This window comes from Quercus lobata, chromosome 9, assembly GCF_001633185.2.
Source record: "Quercus lobata isolate SW786 chromosome 9, ValleyOak3.0 Primary Assembly, whole genome shotgun sequence".
Classification (NCBI taxonomy): Eukaryota; Viridiplantae; Streptophyta; class Magnoliopsida; order Fagales; family Fagaceae; genus Quercus; species Quercus lobata.
The window spans coordinates 15796985-15815917 of record NC_044912.1 but is presented as its reverse complement, the minus strand read 5'-3'; the positions used below and the strand labels follow the sequence as shown (position 1 = coordinate 15815917).

The window sequence follows — 18933 nt, the reverse complement described above, 5'->3', positions numbered from 1 at the left end:
AGAGGATAAGTGATATTAAGATAGATAGCAATGGGAAAATGAAAAGGTAAAAGGAAGAGGAAAAGTTGGAGAAAGTATAACATTAAATTGGGAAATTAATAAGAAAAAAAGAGAGTTAAAAATAAGAAAGAGAATGTTGGAAATGAGTGGATGATGTGACCATGATGTTATTCAACAAAAACGTAGTAACAATAAATGTTATGTTTTAGCTTTTATATATAATAATAATATATAGATATAGATGTGATCTTATTTTAGGTTATTTTAATGGTGATGTGTTAAAAGTAAGAGATGTGATGTAGGTGAATTGTAAATTGGTGTGTTAAAATAAATAAAATAAATTTTTAATGTGTCAAAATAGCTTCTTCTTTTTTTTAGCACAACTAATGCTGATGGCGATGCTCTTAAGGAATGAGGGAGACAAAATCAAATGCACCTCGCTTATCTTGCTAAATGAGAGGAAGACTCTTATGCTTTGTTTGTTTCAGCATTAATGTTTTCTGAAAATTTGTTTATTTTTCAAAGAGCATTTTCTAGAAAATTGTCTTATTTTCTAGTGTTTAGTAATAACCTTGAAAATAAGCTTGTGAATGTTTTCTGGTGTTTGGTATGCAATTTTTAAAAAAATATTTCTTGTATAATTTAAAACATGTGTATTATGTAAACCAACTAATGTAATCATTATAAATAAATAAAAAACCAAGAATGAATTTGGTTTTTATACTAAAATTTTGACAATAGATACAATCAAAATTAATTAGTTGTCAAATTTTCATGATTTCTACCACTCATCTTGTTCATATATATAGACAGTAACGTACGTACATATGTACCTACACACATACACACATATATTTATATATCAACATTTGACTATATATAATAGGGGAATATATTTTCAATTAGTATAAATAATAATAACTTTTAATTGTCTACTCTTTTTATTGGTATACTAATTGTCTACTATGATCAACCACAAGTCTTCAATATTACTCTAAATTATGTATTTACATCATGTATCTACATAATATATCATCATTGTATAATATTTGCATAAAGTATCTGCCAACAAATGCAATTCCCCTAAACAATTATCATTCATTATATAACAATACTATTAGTCCATGGTAAATATTGTCCCATGTAAGAGCATCCACAGCAGATGTTGCAAAAAAAATGTCATTTTGCCACACTAAAGACCTACTTTATTATTTTATCACATCATTTTATAACATCTCATTTATCAGATGTTTTATCATTCAATTCTATACATTAAAATAATATTTACTACACATTAAAATAATATATTATCCCATCCCCCATTATCACCAACAACACCGATAGCCACCACCGACCATCGCCCCCACAGCCCACCGCCACTGCCACTGTCACCGCCCATAGCCCACAGCCCACCACACCATCAAATCAACCCAAATTGCAGGAGAAAAAAAAAAAAAAAATCGACAGCCACCACCGACCATCACCCCACAGCCCACCACCACTGCCACTGTCACCGCCCATAGCCCACAGCCACCACCACCATCAGATCAACCCAAATTGCAGCAAAAAAAAAAAAAAAAAAAAACCCACAACCAGAGAGAGGCAAAGTGAAAGGCGAATAGAGAGGAGAAGGAAGAGGGTGAGATCGACGGCAGCCTCGGGGTGAGATCGGCGAGATCGAGCATGGCTGAACGTGGGTGAGATCAAGCATGGCTGGAGCGTGGGTGAGATCGAGCGTGGCTGATCAAGCGTGGCGGAGCGTGCTGTCGTCATCGGAGCTACGCCGTCGTCGCTACCAGTGAACATCCCGGACTGGTCGAAGAGAGAGGGAACCAGAGAGTGAGAGAGAAGAGAAAAGAAAAAATGAAGAGAGAGGAGAGAGAAAAGAGAGAAAAGAGAATATAAAACAATAAAATTTTTGAAACATTTGTCCGTACTGTTGCAAATTTGCAACGGTACTGTAGCCATGTTGTATAATTTTTGAGATTTAACACATCTCATAAAGCACCTTTTTTTGTTTGGTGTGGCAAATGTGCCAAATATTTGGCATTTGGCACATTTGCCACACCTGCTATGGATGCTCTAAAAGCAATTTAGAGCAATATAAGTACTATGTTTAAAATTTTCATTTTTTACTTCATTCATTCTTTCTTCTTCTTCTTCTTTGTTTATTATTATTTTTTTTTTTTTTTGGCACTTTATGTACGAAAAAGATGTAAACTCTGTTTGGGATCCATCAAACCAAAAATTTGTTAAAGAAAAAAGAAAATCAAGCTTGAAATTCAAAGCAAAGAATTGGGATTTTGGTAAAGAGGAATGAAATAATTACCGCTACAAATTTGTTTTCCTTTGAAAGTCAGAGCTATTGACCAATCAGGGAAGGAAAAAAAATATATATATAATCAAAGAATTGTGTTACAGAGGGGAAGAGAAACACAAAGAAAAAAGAGAAGAGAGGCAGTTAGAGAGAGAGAGATCTATGAGGAGAGGAGAGACTGAGTTAGTAACCGTGAGAGTGTGAGGAGAGAAAAAGTAAAAGGAAGAGAAAAATAGTGAGAAAACTTACCATGAGAGAGAGAACGCGTCAAAAAATTATGTTTCCCACGGTTACAAACGAAGATAATATTTATAGGAGATGTAACGCGTGAAAGAGAGATTGTTTTCCAAATTTTTTTTTTTTGGAAAACAACCTATAAAAAATAAGCCTTATTTTTATTAGGATTTTCCACTGACTAAAGATAGTTTTCTATTAACCATTTTTTTTTTTTTATGCTACCAAACATGGAAAAATATGAAAAACTATCTTTACAAAAGGTTTTCCAGCGAAACAAACAGAGTGTTATAACGACACTAATATACCATATAGAAGGCCGGGGACTGATGCTCTAACACATAAAATGATGTTTCTTCAATCAGTTGGGAAGATTCACATTTCCATTGACAAGTTTATTTTTTCACTTCTTTAGAAACAGAAAGACTGCATAGCCGTATTAACAAATACTAACTACTTAAACTTGGTGCCACACCAATAATCATTTTTCTTTCCTGAACAGGGTATACAAAATAATAATTATATTTCAATTATAAAAGAATACTAGTTGTTCAAATTATCATCCAATTTTTTTTAATACTTTTCTAACTTGAATCTTGGACAAACTGACAACAATTGAAAATCAGGACCATTGAACTTTATAGTCCACCTTTTATCTCTTCATATAATGCCCAAAACAAAATGCCAATTACAGTATCTCTAACCAAACTCTTAAGAAGACCATCAACCCACCGGTTGGAGCCATCACCATTTGGCCTCTTCCCTGCAAGATCTCGAAACCGCAAGTCTCCTAGGTCTGATACTAGTGCATATATCACTCCATTCATGTGGCCTTTTCCAATCACCCCCACCACTCTTTTACTGTTATTCACAGCTTTGCTCCTCTTTAGTGACCATGCTAGGTACTGAGCAAGCAGTAGCATATTTCTTAGATGAAAATTATAGGCCTTAGTAAAGTAAAGTAGAAACATGATGCACGATTACTATGATACAATATGAGTCAGCAAAGATTAAAATTTTCCACAAGTCACTAAAACTATATGAAAATTATAAGTTCTTGCACAACTTTTTCTTCTTTCCCTCAAAACTCTAAACAAATGAGAATGTACCCATCTCTAACATGGAGTTGGACATTGCAGCTTTCTAGTGGTTTTCTGGCTGAGAAGTACTTACAGTGTCTCGTTCGTGTATAAGAGGCTGCAGGAGTGATGGAAATGAAAAACTGAGCTGCTCATAGAGCTGAAAGGTTCCATCATCTGAACTTGGTTCCTGCAATAGGTTGTAGAAATTATAAAGGAATAATCATGCTAATGTCACCATACTGTTGAACTACGGTCTAAAATGCAAAGAAAAATAGGATATTACAGCTAACTTTGACTTTACATCCTAATATCTCAGAACTTTTGTTAATTCCAATCCTTCAGAACAGAAAACATACTTAAGAAGGGCATCAGTAGGACATCTACGTCCATGGGAATGACAGGATTGATAAAAATAGAGTTGTGGGGAAATTTTTCTCTAAACAGAAAAAGAACATTAAACCCAAAAACAAATGTCTAGCAGTCCAATTAATTACAAAAATACACTACGGGTAAGATTTACCACATTTTCACTCTAATGTGTTAATGGAGAAAGAAACAAACATTAACCCTAAAATGTAGATTTCATTGCCATCCTGGTTGAAACAGCATTCAAATGGTTGAGTAAGGGAAGGATCTAAAGTTTCAATATGACAAGAACACCATTTTAATAACATATGCAGTACTGCCTCTTCCCCTTCCTTCCCCCAAGGGACACTGTTAGCTTTTACTTAGGTACCACACCATAAGAGGCTAGCAACCAATTTCTATGGTCCTCGCCATGTAAGGCAATATAGCTTTCTAGCACATGTTAGGATTCAGTATATCATCATTTTCCTTAACTGGTACAACAAACCAATACCACACCATAAGAGGCTAGCAACCAATTTCTATGGTCCTCGCCATGTAAGGCAATATAGCTTTCTAGCACATGTTAGGATTCAGTATATCATCATTTTCCTTAACTGGTACAACAAACCAATAGTCCTATCCTCCAAGTGAAAACAAAGGACAAGGAGATGGTGAAAAACAATTCCTGTAACGAACCCGAGTTCAGTGGAACAAAGGCTTCCTCAAGTTCAATATATGAAATAGACAATCCAAAGACTTAGTCATCACTTCATTTTCAAACTTCAATAGAGGCGTGGGAACTGTAACAGCCAGGAGATTATGCAGAATCAAAAAATCATATAATTTCAGGCAAGAGTTTTTTTTTTTTTTTTTTTAAGTTTAATTTCAGAAAGTATAGAACCAGTCATACTTATATCCAAGCTTTCTGAGGTGAAACTTTATCAAAGATGCAGAAATCCTCAAACCATTAATCTCCCTCCTCTCCCCCCCCCCCCCACCCCGGGTCTCTCTTTCTCTCTCTCCCATCAGACTTCAACAAGGATAAAGTTGGATTACCTAGATGACAATTAAACAGTGTAAGGGATCAACCTTGAGACTGTTCCTAGACATATCGGACGATGATGTTATCCCACGAATAACTGAGGTCACCAAACTTAGTTTCTCAGTCCATGTCAAAGAATTCCAAGCCCTTTCAAGCTGCAAGAACACACATAGGAGAAATGGAAATTCTGTTAGTTGAAAAATTATGCATAACTAAAAAATCCAGCTTTCAAAACAACAACCAATAAATGTACTAAATTTAGTGCAATAATTGCTAAAACAGCAATCAATATGACCAGAAATAGGAGTTAAGAACTAGCTGGAATATTTTAGTATCATTTGATCAAGTTATCTCATGTGTATGCAAGAGTTAATACATATGTCCATACCGTAATTTCAATTGGCCGATCCCCCAAAACTATTTGAGCACCAATTTCTTCAGATATTTTTCGAGCAGCTCGGAACTACAGATTATAGAAATTTTTGTAAATATAGATGCTCCAAAGAAACATATTTGTATGGTTCTTTTTAAGTCCTTGGTTGTATTTTTGTTTTATTTTGAATCTAAAGAAACTACCTCATCACCAAAAGGGCGGTTGATATCTGAAGAGAGTTTTGAGGAAAAAATTGCCAGCAGTAGACGAAGTGCTAGAGCGGTCTGACCCCCTGCCTTAGGATTTTCAGTAACTAGTTTTCATAGGCACATAATGAAGGTGCAGAACAAATTAAAGCTTACCTAAGTTTATGCTACGACCAACAGCACCAAAAAAGCCAGTCCCACTCAAAGAAAACATATTTGAACGAAGTTGTTGGCCAACCTCACCATCATTGGAAGTGTACATAATTCCAGCTCTGAAAATGAACTCTGCAACAATTGAAGTTAAGATGTGGATTGAAGCTAAACATGTTTTTGACAATCATGTTACTTCTTTTTGCTAACTGTCAAGACAATCTGCTCATAAAATTAATCTAATGCTATTTCCAAATAAAATGTGTCTTGAATCAAAAGTAATAAGTTTTAGTCTTTCTGGCAGACCTTGCACCTAGGAAGCACGGTTGCGTTGATACGGCAATTTTTGAAAGAGTAGGGCATAGGTGCGGCGGAATACATTTATTAATTAATTATTAAATGAATTTTTTATTTATATTTTCAATATATTGGTAAGCTTTTTTTTTTTTTTTTTTTTCCATATAATGGTAAACATATATCAATTTAAGAGCAATAGTAGTTAATAAAGTGAGAATTGATATGATTTTAGGGTTGTTTCCTTCAAAGTCTGCCAACAAAATGGTGTGTTTTGATCTAATCTTTAACATTTTTTTTTTAAACAAGTATTTCGGCCCATATCGGTCCAAATTGGGTCCTGTTTCTGACTGTATCGGCCCATATCGAACCAAATTGAGTCCCATTTTAAACTGTTTCAGACCGAATAGGGCCGCATTCGAAAAAAAAAAAAAAATTTGTCCACAGCCACACGGCGCATCCGTGCAAATCCAACTCAGGTGTGCTGGCCAAATCAGCACACCCGTGTTTCCTTACCTTGCACTCTATAAAATTAATTTCCTGCATAAATGTTGATTCTTTTTCTTTCCATTAGTTGTATGTTATTTGCAAGTGTAAGAGGTGTTCTAAGGTTCATATATGCACCATTTTGTAAGTAAGTAATGTAGCACCCTCATGGCTGCAAACTCAAACCATTTCATTGGATTTAAGCAAAGTGATGCAAGATGTCTTCAAGAGTGAAGACCTTGCCCCTGACCTGTACTGCATATGGAGGTAAGAGTTACAACGGTTATTGTAAATCATCTTAAATGTGAAGCTAAATGGTTCTAACTCTAGAAAAATGAGTGGACGGTACTAGACTACTAGTGCCTATTGTCAATTGCTAACTAATAGGGGCAACATATGGCACTCCACACATAACTGTAAGATGTAGATGGACTCCTTCAAATGTCAATAAAAAACATGAAAGCAAGGGCACATCATGCTGAGTACCCATGTAGATTCACTTAAATGACATCTAATTGTTGTCTCACCATTGTGGTTGAGCTCAACCTGGCATGGAAACCATCAAAAGTTGGGATTCAAGGGAATTGAGTAAAACCCCTTAAAAGGAACAACCATCTTGGGCAAGGTTGTGTCCTTCCTATCATATAAATGCAATCCGATAGAAGATTTTACTGTCATCTAGACTGTAAATCAGAGATTCCTGGTGAAATTGCTGGCTTAATCCTTAAAAGTTGGCACTTTCTAGTGGTCAAGGATATTGATTTATAAACTATGATAGTAATGATTGTTATAAATCCTCACAATGTCATTTCCATTTAAAAATTTGTCAAACACCTTCCCTCGAAAGTCATAAGGCAAGTGGTAAATATTGGAGAAATAATAATAACATAAAGGGGCATCATTAATCAAAAAACTTGAAAGTTTGGTTCAAATTTTGTTATATTAACTCCCTCACGAGCATATATCCAACAGTAAAAAGCCCTACAAATTTCATAACAGTAGCATTTCTCCATTCTGAGGAAATTTCTTTTATAGAGCAGCATTTCAGAATACCAAACAAAATCCTAATGCATTCGGATTTGAAATCTTCAATAAACATTCAAAATTTGCATCAACAAACTAAATTCAACCCCAAAAAAAAAAAAATCCCAATTACCAAATCACACTTGCCTGCTTCTACATAGCTCCACCACTACATTATCAGGCTTCACAGTCTGCACAACGCGCTCAACCTCCACAGCTGATTCCTCTGATATATGCGTAGTTCCAACCAGCCATATCGCCTCAGGCTCCACAAACTCGGTCCTCCATGCTGGTACAGGACCATACTGACTTTTCTCAATCAATACCAAGCTCCCATTATTAGCCAAATCAAGCAACTGAGGGTGAGTTTGGGCTATTTTGGCTCTAGAGTCATCCATAATTTCTGTTCTAAAATCAAAGTCTGGTGGGGGTGGCTTGATTGAAAACTTGGATGGTTTGATAGCTTTTGTTTTGAAGAAAAATGGGTTGGTAGTGAAAATTGGGAAGGTTGATTTGAGGTTCTCCATGGATGAGAATTAAAGAGTTAGATGTGCTCGGTGAGAGTAAAAAAAATATAGAGCACTTAATTTTCTCGTGTTTCAGGATTTGGATAAGGCAACTAACTTCAACGACCTTGATTGTCCCACGTGCAGTAACTTGGTCTTTTTTTATTTATTTTTTATTTTATATATAAATTTTGGCCTATAAAGAGTTAATGGATATACTTTTTTTCTTTTTTTTTTGAGAAAAATAGTTAATGGATATACTATGTGCATTAATTTAGAAATTTTATTAAAAATTTTAAATTTTTTATAAGAAGAGTTAAAAAAAAGAAACTGTAAGGACTCAATTTGCAACGACCCCAAATTGGTATTGAGTTCGCACGTTTAAGACCCAAACAATAAAATTTGTAAAGCGTGGGTTTGAAAGGCTAGGCCTTGGTCACTGGACGGTGGGTAGTCATGATACTCACACAGAGGTGAACCATGTTTGCTCAAGAAGTCTTTCTCCTCGGCATGGCGTGGGAGGTTTTGGTTCTTGGCCTTTTTTCCCAGCCCCTTTTTTGGATTGCTTACTTCTCTTTTTATATTAGTCTTTACCCTTCCTCCAACGTCCACGTGTAGGTTCAGCTTTCCAGGGCTGATACTTGTCCCATCAGCCCATACCCAAAGTGGTTGGGGGTGGTTGTAAAAATTGAAAAGCATTGCTCTGTCAAGTGCAGAGTATTTAATTGCAGTAATGGCAGTCTTTCCTTTGTCCTTTGTCGCCAAATTGTCCAAGGGCCCTTTCTCCATCAATGTGAATATGTTCGGCTTTTCCCTAAACTGTTCCTATACCGTACTTGCCATTTCCTTCAGGAGCACGTTGGGATGCCGAGGACAGAATCATCCTCGACTATATCTCTAGGCCATCTGGACTTTCATTGTATGTCCTCGGCAATATCCCTCTTCGGCTCGGGCCTTAGGCCCTAAAGCAAAGTGGGCTGGGGTCACAAGTTCTCTGACCCCAAAATAGCCCCTCAAAATCCTAATGTCCGACCCCTCGGACTGAGAGGAGGGTTTTGGTGATGTCAGGCCTATGTCACGGCTTGCCAAGCTTTGTCCTTCATTAATGTCGGTGTCTCTTCATTTGCCTGGAAAATGCTCTTGGTTATGAGACATTCCTTAAGTTTTACTCACGTCATGCTTTTGCCGTTTCAGTACACGAGGTGCGTCTTTAATAAGTTCCCTTTACGAGGCAACGCCAATCCAATGGTTGTAGACGGCGTTGGGAGTTGAGTGTGAATTATCTCGTTTGTAGCTTTTCTTGGAAATCTATACAGATTAAATGCCACCAGACTTACCTTTCATATAAGAAGTAAGGTAGGAGGTCATTTCCTTGGCGTACAGACTCCTCAATCTTTTCAAATTCCTAAATCACCTGCTGTACTCAAAGTCCTCACTGCCAGTGGGATTAAGCCTTAGGGAGTGATATGGTTGGGGCGAAGATGGGGGTGAAGGGACCACACCCTCTCTAGAAGCACCGGGTCTCTCCGAGACTCAAGATGGCCCGGTCAGGGCAAGGGAGACAGAGACTCAAAACATTTCTCCCCATTGACAAGGAGGGAAAGAAGCCTCTTCTTCCTTTAGCCAAAATCCGAAGCAGGTGCTGGTCGCATCAAATTTTTGGTGCGATAGCACTGGGATTGCTCATCGTCGGTACCATCCGCTCTCTCTCGAGCACTGCTAACATGGCACTGGCCTGAGGGGAGTCAGAGCTGGCACGGGGACTAGGCGTCCCCGCTTCCTCCTCTCCTCTTTCTCTGGTGCCTCCTTTTACCTCCGCTTCTTCTTCTCTTCCATCACTAGGGGCATCCTAGTGCTTCTGCTTCTTCTTCTGCCTCTTCTCCCCTTCCACCAAAGGGGCCATCCTAACGCGCTTAGTTACCACTAAAGCAGAATTTTGAAGGATTTATCGTTCCCTTGTATCTTTTTCCTTTTTGCTTTTCTTTTTGCTTTTGTAGTTAGCTTCTGGTATAGGCTTGCTTAAACCCTTCATTGTATGCTGTACTATTTCTTTGTATTAATAAAAGATGGCTTTATTGGATTCTAAGTATTCTTTCTTTTCTGCAATAGTTATATTGTGAATGGATGTACTTTTGTTTTTATTCTGAACGATACTTAGGGCCGAAACCCTTGTTAACAAAAAACTATTATTTTGAATTCATTGAGACTAACAGGCATAATAATGCTGACCGGAAAAATGTTATACATATAAGACTAACCGAGATAACAATTGAATGCTCTGTATTGCATATGAGGTAATCATCCGAGGATGGGTAACCCAAAATGAACTATCCGAGAAGGTCGCCGAGCGCTAGGGTGCTTTGCCACATTCTTGACAACATTTATAGCCTTAACCATTTTTGGCATCCGGTCCGAGGACCGAGGTATGATTGTACCGGGCCTAAATACTCATTTACATTAGTTTCCCTAGAGCTGGGGATCCGAGGACAGGAGGGGATTTCCATTCTATCTAAGACTTAATCCATTTTCTAATGACTAATCTCCCCATAGATTTGAGGTCGAGGACCATGCAATACCTTGACTCTGTCCAAAACTTGGATTTTAAGTAGTTGGTTTTCCCCATAGGTTTGAGTCCGAGGACCATGCAATACCTTGGTTCTGTCCAAAACATAGATTTTAAGTAGTTGGTTTCCCATAGGTTTGAGTCCGAGGACCATGCAATACCTTGATTCTGTCCAAAACTTGGATTTTTCTTTAAGTAGTTGGTTTCCCCATAGGTTTGAATCCGAGGACCATGCAATACCTTGGTTCTGTCCAAAACTTGGAATTTTCTTTAAGTAGTTGGTTTCCCCATAAGTTTGAGTCCGAGAACCATGCAATACCTTGGTTCTGTCCAAAACTTGGATTTTTCTTTAAGTAGTTTGTTTCCCCATAGGTTTGAGTCCGAGGACCATGCAATACCTTGGTTCTGTCCAAAACTTGGATTTTAAGTAATTGGTTTCCCAATAGGTTTGAGTCCGAGGACCATGCAATACCTTGGTTCTGTCCAAAACTTGGATTTTAAGTAGTTGGTTTCCCCATAGTTTTGAGTTCGAGAACCATGCAATACATTGGTTCTGTCCAAAACTTAGGATTTTCTTTAAGTAGTTGGTTTCCCCATAGGTTTGAGTCCGAGAACCATGCAATACCTTGGTTCTGTCCAAAACTTGGATTTTTCTTTAAGTAGTTAGTTTCCCCATAGGTTTGAGTCCGAGGACCATGCAATACCTTAGTTCTGTCCAAAACTTAGAATTTTAAGTAGTTGGTTTCCCCATAAGTTTGAATCCGAGGACCATGCAATACCTTGGTTCTGTCCAAAACTTAGAATTTTCTTTAAGTAGTTGGTTTCCCCATAAGTTTGAGTCCGAGGACCATGCAATACCTTGGTTCTGTCCAAAACATAGAATTTTCTTTAAGTAGTTTCGAGGATTAGCCCTCGACCAAGGTGTGGGGCGTTGACCTGACGATGGAAGTCCCTAGAACTGCCCGTGCCACTGGTGCTTCGAAGCGCAGCCCCTAGTGGAACTTTATATTAGGGCAACAACAACAAGTTGCTGGAAGTGATGGAGGGGCTTTCGCAGGCCTTTGTTTGACAGGAGCTCGCAAGCCCTCCCCACAGACGGCGTCAATTGTAAGGACTCAATTTGTAACGACTCAATTTGTAACGACCCCAAACTGGTATTGGGTTCACACATTTAAGGTCCAAACAATAAAATTTGTAGAGCGTGGGTTTGAAAGGCTAGGCCTTGGTCACCGGACGGTGGGTAGTCATGATACTCACACAGAGGTGAACCATGTTTGCTCAAGAAGTCTTTCTCCTCGGCATGGGCTGGGAGGCTTTGGTTCTTGGCCTTTTTTCCCAGCCCTTTTTCTGGATTGCTTATTTCTCTTTTTATATTAGTCTTTACCCTTCCTCCAACGTCCATGTGTAGGTTCAACTTTCCAGGGCAGATACTTGTCCCATCAGCCTATACCCAAAGTGGTTGGGAGTGGTTGTAAAAGCTGAAAAGTATTGCTCTGTCAGGTGCAGAGTAGTTAATTGCAGTAATGACAGCCTTTCCTTTGTCATTTGTCGCCAAATTGTCCAGGGGCCCTTTCTTCATCAATGTGGATATGTTCGGCTTTTCCTTAAACTGTTCCTATACCGTACTTGTCCTTTCCTTTAGGAGCGCGTTGGGATGCCGAGGACAGAATCATCGTCGGCTATATCTCTAGGCCATTTGGACTTTCACTGTATGTCCTCGGCAATATCCCTCCTCGGCTCGGGCCTTGGGCCCTAAAGCAAAGTGGGCCGGGGTCACAAGTTCTCTAGCCCCACAGAAACTAATTTTTTTTAATAATTTTTATTTTTTCCATAAAAGTGGTATTAAATTTTTTTAAAAAAGTAATGCTACAGCCACAAACTATTTTATAACATTTTTACAAACTGCTGATGTGGCAAATTCTTATTAGTTCTGTAGGGATAAGGGCTCAAAATTATATATTAGGTCTTGAGCCTTGGCCGGGACATTGGTTGGTTTGAGGACGAATAAACAATAATGAGGGTGTTAAGCTTAAAGTCCCATGAGCATGTGGAAAATGGAAAGATTAGGGGAGGTTGTCCAAGAAGGAGTATCTCCTCGAATCAGTGAAACACTGACCAAATGTATATCCTATCGTTCAAAGTGACCTTGTAGGAAATTTCACTGATAGGGACATGCATTATGAACGTACAAGAAGGATGGAAGATCGGAAATATCTAAGGAAAGGTTCCTACCACCGCATTAAATGCTCTGCAACTAACTTTCTGGCTGTATTAATGAGAAGAATACCCCTGAACAATGCTGTCTTGACTACTCCAACTCACAGAGGGTTTAAGGGAGTGTCTGATGGGACAGACACTCAAGTAGTGGCTTAGATGATTAACAAGTGTAAGACCAAAATCGTTCAAAGGGAACTACATAACATAAGAGACCCTCCATGAAGGAGGGATCGGAAATTTGTAAGAGAAATCACTGTAGCATCTTGAATCATATTTGTTACCATTTTCAATTAATATACACTAGAATATACCTCATCGGATTATGCCGATGACAAATTTACTTAGATAAATCTAGTCCATTTCTGTTTGATTATCTTTTAAAATCTATTCTAACTATTAAGTTATTTATTAGAGCCTAATTTTCCAACCCACTTTCTACAAATTCATTGTATTGGGCTTAAATCCAATCATATCTTGGGCCAAGGATTTGAAACGCGCCCTTACAAGTTCTAATATGGGTCCACCACTAATATCACATTTATATTTATTAATGATTATTTGAAAATTACTAAAACCAAATCAGCAGTTTCTAAAAATATTATAAAATAATTTGTATATATAACATTATTCTTGTTTAAAATAGTCTATTAACAAATATTCGGTTACCTATTAACCAACACTAAAGACTTTGATTTTGGTGGTTGAAGGTGGGGAATGTTTGGATTAGTAAAGTGATACGAGAATTATGGTACATAACATGTGTGCTATTTTTTTATTTAAACATGTGTGCAATTCTGAGGACAGTGATTTTAACACGAAATTCCACTGATAGGGACATGCATTATGAACGTACAAGAGAGATGGAAGCTCGAAAATATCTAATGAAAGGCTGCTGCCAACGCATTAAATGCTCTGCAGCTAACTTTCTGGTTGCATTAATGAGGAGAAAACTCCTGAACAATGTTGTCTTGGCTACCCCAACTCACAGAGGGCCTGTGGGGGTGTCTGATGGGACAAGCACTCAAGTAGTGGCTTAGATGATCAACAAGTGTAGGACCAAGATCTTTCAAAGGGAACTATATAACATAAGAAACCCTCCATGGAGGATAGCATCTTGAACCATATCTGTAACCATTTTCAATCAATATATACTAGAATATACCTCCTCGGATTGTGCCGAGGATAAATTTACTTAAATAAATCCAGTTCATTTCTGTTTGATTATCTTTTAAAATCCATTATAACCGTTAAATTATTTATTAGAGCCTAATTTTCTAACCTACTCTCTACAAATTTATTGTATTGGGCTTATTGGACTTGAATCCAATCATACCTTGCGCCAAGGATCTAAAACGTGCCCTTATAAGTTCTAATATGGGTCTACCACTAACATCACATTTATGTTTATTAATGATTAATTAACAATTACTAAAATCAAATTAACAATTTATAAAAATATTATAAAATAATTTGTATATATAAAATTATTCTTTTTTAAAATAGTCTGTTAACAAATATTCGGATACCTATTAACCGACACTAAAGACTTTGATTTTGGTGGTTGATGGTGGGGAATGTTTGGATTAGTAAAGTGATGCGAGAATTATGGTGCATAACATGTGTGCTATTTTTTTATTTAAACGTGGGTGCAATTTTGAGGACAGTGATTTTGACAGGAGTAATGCGCATCACCTGGAAGCTAGCTAGCTTTTGAGTTTTGAGGATCTTTTGGATTTGTTTCAATACCGTGTTTAGAAACTACGAAAAAGTTAATTGAATAGTTGAAAAGGAAAGATATTTGCTAATACAGGAAACTATTCCACTATGTTTTATATTGATTTTATTTCCATTTGTATAAACAACTAGTAATTAAAATATACTATTATATTAGAAATTATTTCCATTTGTAGAATTGAATTTTTAAGGGAAACAAACACTTTCCTTTCTTTATGCTTGGGGTAATTCACAATTCACAATTTTATTTTTAAAATCAACTAGTTTCCCCCACTACGTTTGAGAAATAAACAAATACCTCCAATTTGTTACTTTTTCAGTTAAATCTAGCAAATTTTTTTGAGGAAATTATAGTTAAACACTATAAGGAAGAGAAAAAGTTGAAGATTGCACTGTTAGTTTCTTAGATTATATTTGTAATCATTGTAATTTCATTGGATTGAATTTTTTTTTTTTTTTAAAGTAACGAATTTAAGATATTTGTTTATTTTCCAAACACAGAAGGGAAATTTGGTTGGTTTCAAAGATAATAGGAGAAATTACAAATTTCCATAAACATAGAGGGGAAAAGGCTTTTTACCCAATTTTTAATGTTTTCACTGGAAGTATTATATAAGCTACAAAAGGCTTGGCAATAAGAGTATAATTTAGATATAATTCTTAAAAATAAATCAAATATGAGGATATCTTTCATTTAAAAAAAAAAAAATCATTCATAAAAAAATTTGAGTATTTTCAAATTTCTAAAAAACCAAACATGGAATAATTACATTTTCAAAAGTCAACATTTCCAAACATCAAAAGCTAAGAATCAAAATTCGGTACCAACCAAGACTAGGACCAATTGTTAAAGACTTGGTTAGAACTTTACCAAAGGTCCACACTGGAACAAAGTCAGAACTTTAAGTTAGAGGCCGACTTTACTATTAGTTGTGTGCGACGGTTTCAACCTCTCACATAAATACTACTTAGCTGCTGAGTTTTTTTTTTTTTTTTTTTTTTTTTATGGGTAAGAACAAAATTATTTTTGTTTAGAAATTTTTTTAAAGGATAAGGTTGTTTATTTTAGATAAAATTGGTTAATTGAGCTTAATTTTTTTAGTTTTACTATTGGTAATTTTTGTTGTTGAGTTATTTTTATGGGGCTAGTATATTTTGTTTTAGATTTTAGATATATAAATTTTTTTATGGTCACTAAAATGAGGAAAATGTTAGAATTTCAAATTTTTTTATAAATTACTAATGTGATAAGTAGTTACTGACAAGTAAAAAAATGATGTGAGTAGTGGGTTTATATGCAAACCAATAAGAATTTACTACCAAAACAGTTTGTAAAAAAGTTTGTGAGCATAGTATTATTCTTAAAAAAATCAATGATATTATTTAAGGAAAACAAAATGTAATTTTATAGAATAAAATTACTAAAATCGATACACATACATATAATAATTTTTTTTTTTTTTTTAAATTGGGGGCCATTGCCCCCCTGTTTCAATAATGGCTCCATCCATGGGTCCACACAATAATAAATGAATACATTTAATTGATGACACAATAATTGCTTTTCTCTTTTCTTTTCTTTTAAAAGTTCACAGGTACGGTTATTTGCTCCAGCTCACTTAAACTTTACTCATAAATAACATGAAACCACTTGCATAATAGTGGGATTTGTCACTATTTAAACTAACAACTTTAAACTCACAAAAAAAATAAATCACGAAAACTTCCTACCAATAATTAACACTGCGAATAGCATATTTGTTTTCCTCCTAAGAAAAACAAACTCCAACAATAATACTCTAATAGGACAAATCACTACTAAATTTTAGCCATAGAAAAGGACTAGAATTGGCCAATTTTATTGGCTAAAATCCATAAAACGATCTTCTAAAAATGAAAAATGATTCCTAAACACTCAACAACTCGATGAAAGTTCCAAGTTTTAGATTCAAAACATATTGCAGTTGCTCTAACAATTAGGCTGCTACTGTCAACATCATATCTCTGTCAAAACACATGAGCTCCACAAAACCTAAAAAAAAGTCGTACTATATATTCAGAGCAAAATAAATGCATAGAGTGGTAGGTAAGCATGAACAAAGATTAATGATCAGCAACAAGCCAACAGTGAAATCATGAATGAAATCAGGGGCGGCTTGATGCATTTGGGGGGCCTAAGGCGAAAATTGATCATCTTATTTAGATGTAAAATTACTACTAATTAACATGAACTACATAGAATTTTTTTTTTGAATTTTTAAGAAAAAAAAATTTGACAAAATTTTTCATACTTGTTGATGTGGTAGATTGATAGTGGTAAGTAAAACAGTGGTGTTAGTGGTAGATTTAGATGAAAACTAGTAAAAGTTTGCTAATTAAACTCTTATTATTATTCTTTTTTTTTTAGAAGTGCAACATTCACAATATTTTTTACAACAAATCCTAGATTTTAAACTGCTTTTTGTTTTTTATTTGAAAATATCACTATAATTATTTTTTTGCCATCAACAGTATGCTGTAATAACTTGCTACTTAGCATTAGTTGTAAAAGTGTTGTGAAAAATATTGTGGACGACGTTGCATTTTTCTCTATTTTTTTATTTGTTTTTCATCTAATAAAAAAATTATTTTATTTATTGATTATAAATAATCCTATTGGTTAAAATTTAGGGGCCTTTTTTTTTATTTGGGGCCTTAGGCGGTTGCATTTTTTGCTCCACCATAGAGCCGGCCCTGAATGAAATCCGAGGTTTTGAAGGTTCCATGTTTTTTAATGCACATGAGTGAAATTGAAAGGTTTGAAAAAACCAGATAAATTACAGCTAATTTTGCTTAATTGTAACCCAATACGTGTGCCCACTTCTTCAAATCCTCAAAAGAAAGTACCAAGCCACGAATTGCCCACGCTTTTTCCCATAGCTTCAACTTCACTTCCCTCTTATAAAAATCCAACAATGAAAACCCCAATTCAAATCACATTAAACAACCCTAAGCTCTCCAAACATTTTATCAGAACCCCCCAAAAAAGAAAAACAAAAAAACCATATTATAAACTTTTCGCCACATTTCAACATCCGTACAAAAAAAAAAAACACATACTATACCCATATATATGCTGCATGGCCAGCAATTACAATCCTTCTAACGTGCCCCAAAATCCAAATGACCCGCCAAGTCCTACTTCCGATGCCACGTCACCGGGACCCGTACAATCTCCGGGTGGGTCTTCGGGTCAACCCGTGCTGTCTGGGAGGCACTCGATGTATCGGGGGATTCGGAAGCGGAGCGGCAAATGGGTATCCGAGATTCGCGAGCCACGTAAAACGACGCGCATTTGGCTGGGGACGTACCCGACGCCGGAGATGGCGGCGGCGGCGTACGACGCGGCGGCGCTGGCTTTGAAGGGGTACGACACGCCCTTGAATTTCCCCAATTCGAGGCCGAGGTACCCGATACCGGCTTCCGCTTCGGCGAGCGACATACGTGCCGCGGCGGCGAGCGCGGCGGAGGCGGCGAGGGTGCGGACCGAGTCGGAGAGCAGTAGTCGAGGAGCGCAGGAACAGGAGACGAGTGTGGAAACGACGAGTCGCGTAGAAGAGGAGTATGTCGATGAGGAAGAGCTACTGAACATGCCGAATTTGCTGGTGGACATGGCGGGAGGAATGCTGGTGAGTCCGCCGAGGATCGAGTCGAAATCGTCGTCGGATGATTCTGATGGAGGTGGAGATAATTTATGGAGTTACACATAAATTAAATAAAAATCCTACATGATGTGTGGTGCTGTTTTTTTTTTTAAATGCCGCGGAATCTCATCAAGGTAGGGTCCTTTTAGTTTGAGCATCCGACTAAACCTCGGATGTAAGAACCTTTGTCAAAACAATGTACGGTTAATTTGTATTGGCTTTTTAGTTTTGCCTTATTTCTTTTTCTCTCTCTTTTTTTTTTTTTTTTTTTTTGTGAATTAGCTATTAGATAAGCTTCTCCATGCTGGGTTTTGTGCTACTGAAGCGTGCAGAAAGTGAGTATTGTAGTTTTGCTGCTGCTATTAGGGCTGGTTGTTGTTGTTGTAGTATATATATGTGTTAATGTTATGTAGTAATGCTGGAGAGTGTTTCGGTAAAGTCTGAAGAGACTTCTGAGTACTTTTGCAATGTGTTATTACTATTATTGGGAACTTTCGCAACTTTATTATTATTTTTTTATTTTTTAATACTTTATAAATCTACTTTTTCCATTTTATTGTCTTAGTTTATAATACATTATTGTCTTACTTTATATTACATAAAACATCAATAATTCTATTTACTTTATCACTTTATTTAAATATTTTTTCTTTATTATTATTTTTTAATTTTTAC

At 36.3% G+C, this 18933-nt stretch overlaps 2 protein-coding genes across 4 annotated transcripts; one reads left to right on the top strand and one right to left on the bottom strand.

Annotated features, from left to right (window-relative positions):
* Positions 1-3095: 3095 nt before the first annotated feature.
* LOC115962318 (traB domain-containing protein-like) lies at positions 3096-8140 on the bottom strand. 3 transcript variants are annotated; one of them, XM_031081226.1, is made up of 7 exons: positions 7703-8140; positions 5759-5874; positions 5600-5688; positions 5412-5486; positions 5071-5178; positions 3725-3820; positions 3096-3456 (listed from the first exon to the last, which is right to left on the bottom strand). In XM_031081226.1, exons 1-7 carry the CDS (start codon positions 8080-8082, stop codon positions 3190-3192), a joined length of 1131 nt encoding a protein of 376 aa, XP_030937086.1. In that variant the 5' UTR covers positions 8083-8140; the 3' UTR covers positions 3096-3189. The 3 variants fall into 3 exon arrangements, with proteins under 3 accessions (XP_030937086.1, XP_030937087.1, XP_030937088.1); XM_031081227.1 differs by having other exon boundaries at positions 5759-5887; positions 7703-7787; XM_031081228.1 differs by having other exon boundaries at positions 5759-5887; positions 7689-7775.
* A 9258-nt stretch (positions 8141-17398) lies between these two features.
* Positions 17399-18531, top strand: LOC115960286 (ethylene-responsive transcription factor ERF027-like). The gene has a single exon (XM_031079089.1). It carries the CDS (start codon positions 17530-17532, stop codon positions 18322-18324), a length of 795 nt encoding a protein of 264 aa, XP_030934949.1. The 5' UTR covers positions 17399-17529; the 3' UTR covers positions 18325-18531.
* Positions 18532-18933: the final 402 nt, after the last annotated feature.

Bases quoted from the DNA above. Each gene is read 5' to 3' on its own strand.
- LOC115962318 (XM_031081226.1), bottom strand. From the start codon at position 8,082: ATGGAGAACCTCAAATCAACCTTCCCAATTTTCACTACCAACCCATTT. The intron at 5,875-7,702 runs GCAAGTGTGATT...GTTCATTTTCAG, and splicing joins GTGGAGCTATGTAGAAGCAG to AGCTGGAATTATGTACACTT. The intron at 3,821-5,070 runs GTTGATCCCTTA...AACCTATTGCAG, and splicing joins TGTCTAGGAACAGTCTCAAG to GAACCAAGTTCAGATGATGG.
- LOC115960286 (XM_031079089.1), top strand. From the start codon at position 17,530: ATGAAAACCCCAATTCAAATCACATTAAACAACCCTAAGCTCTCCAAA.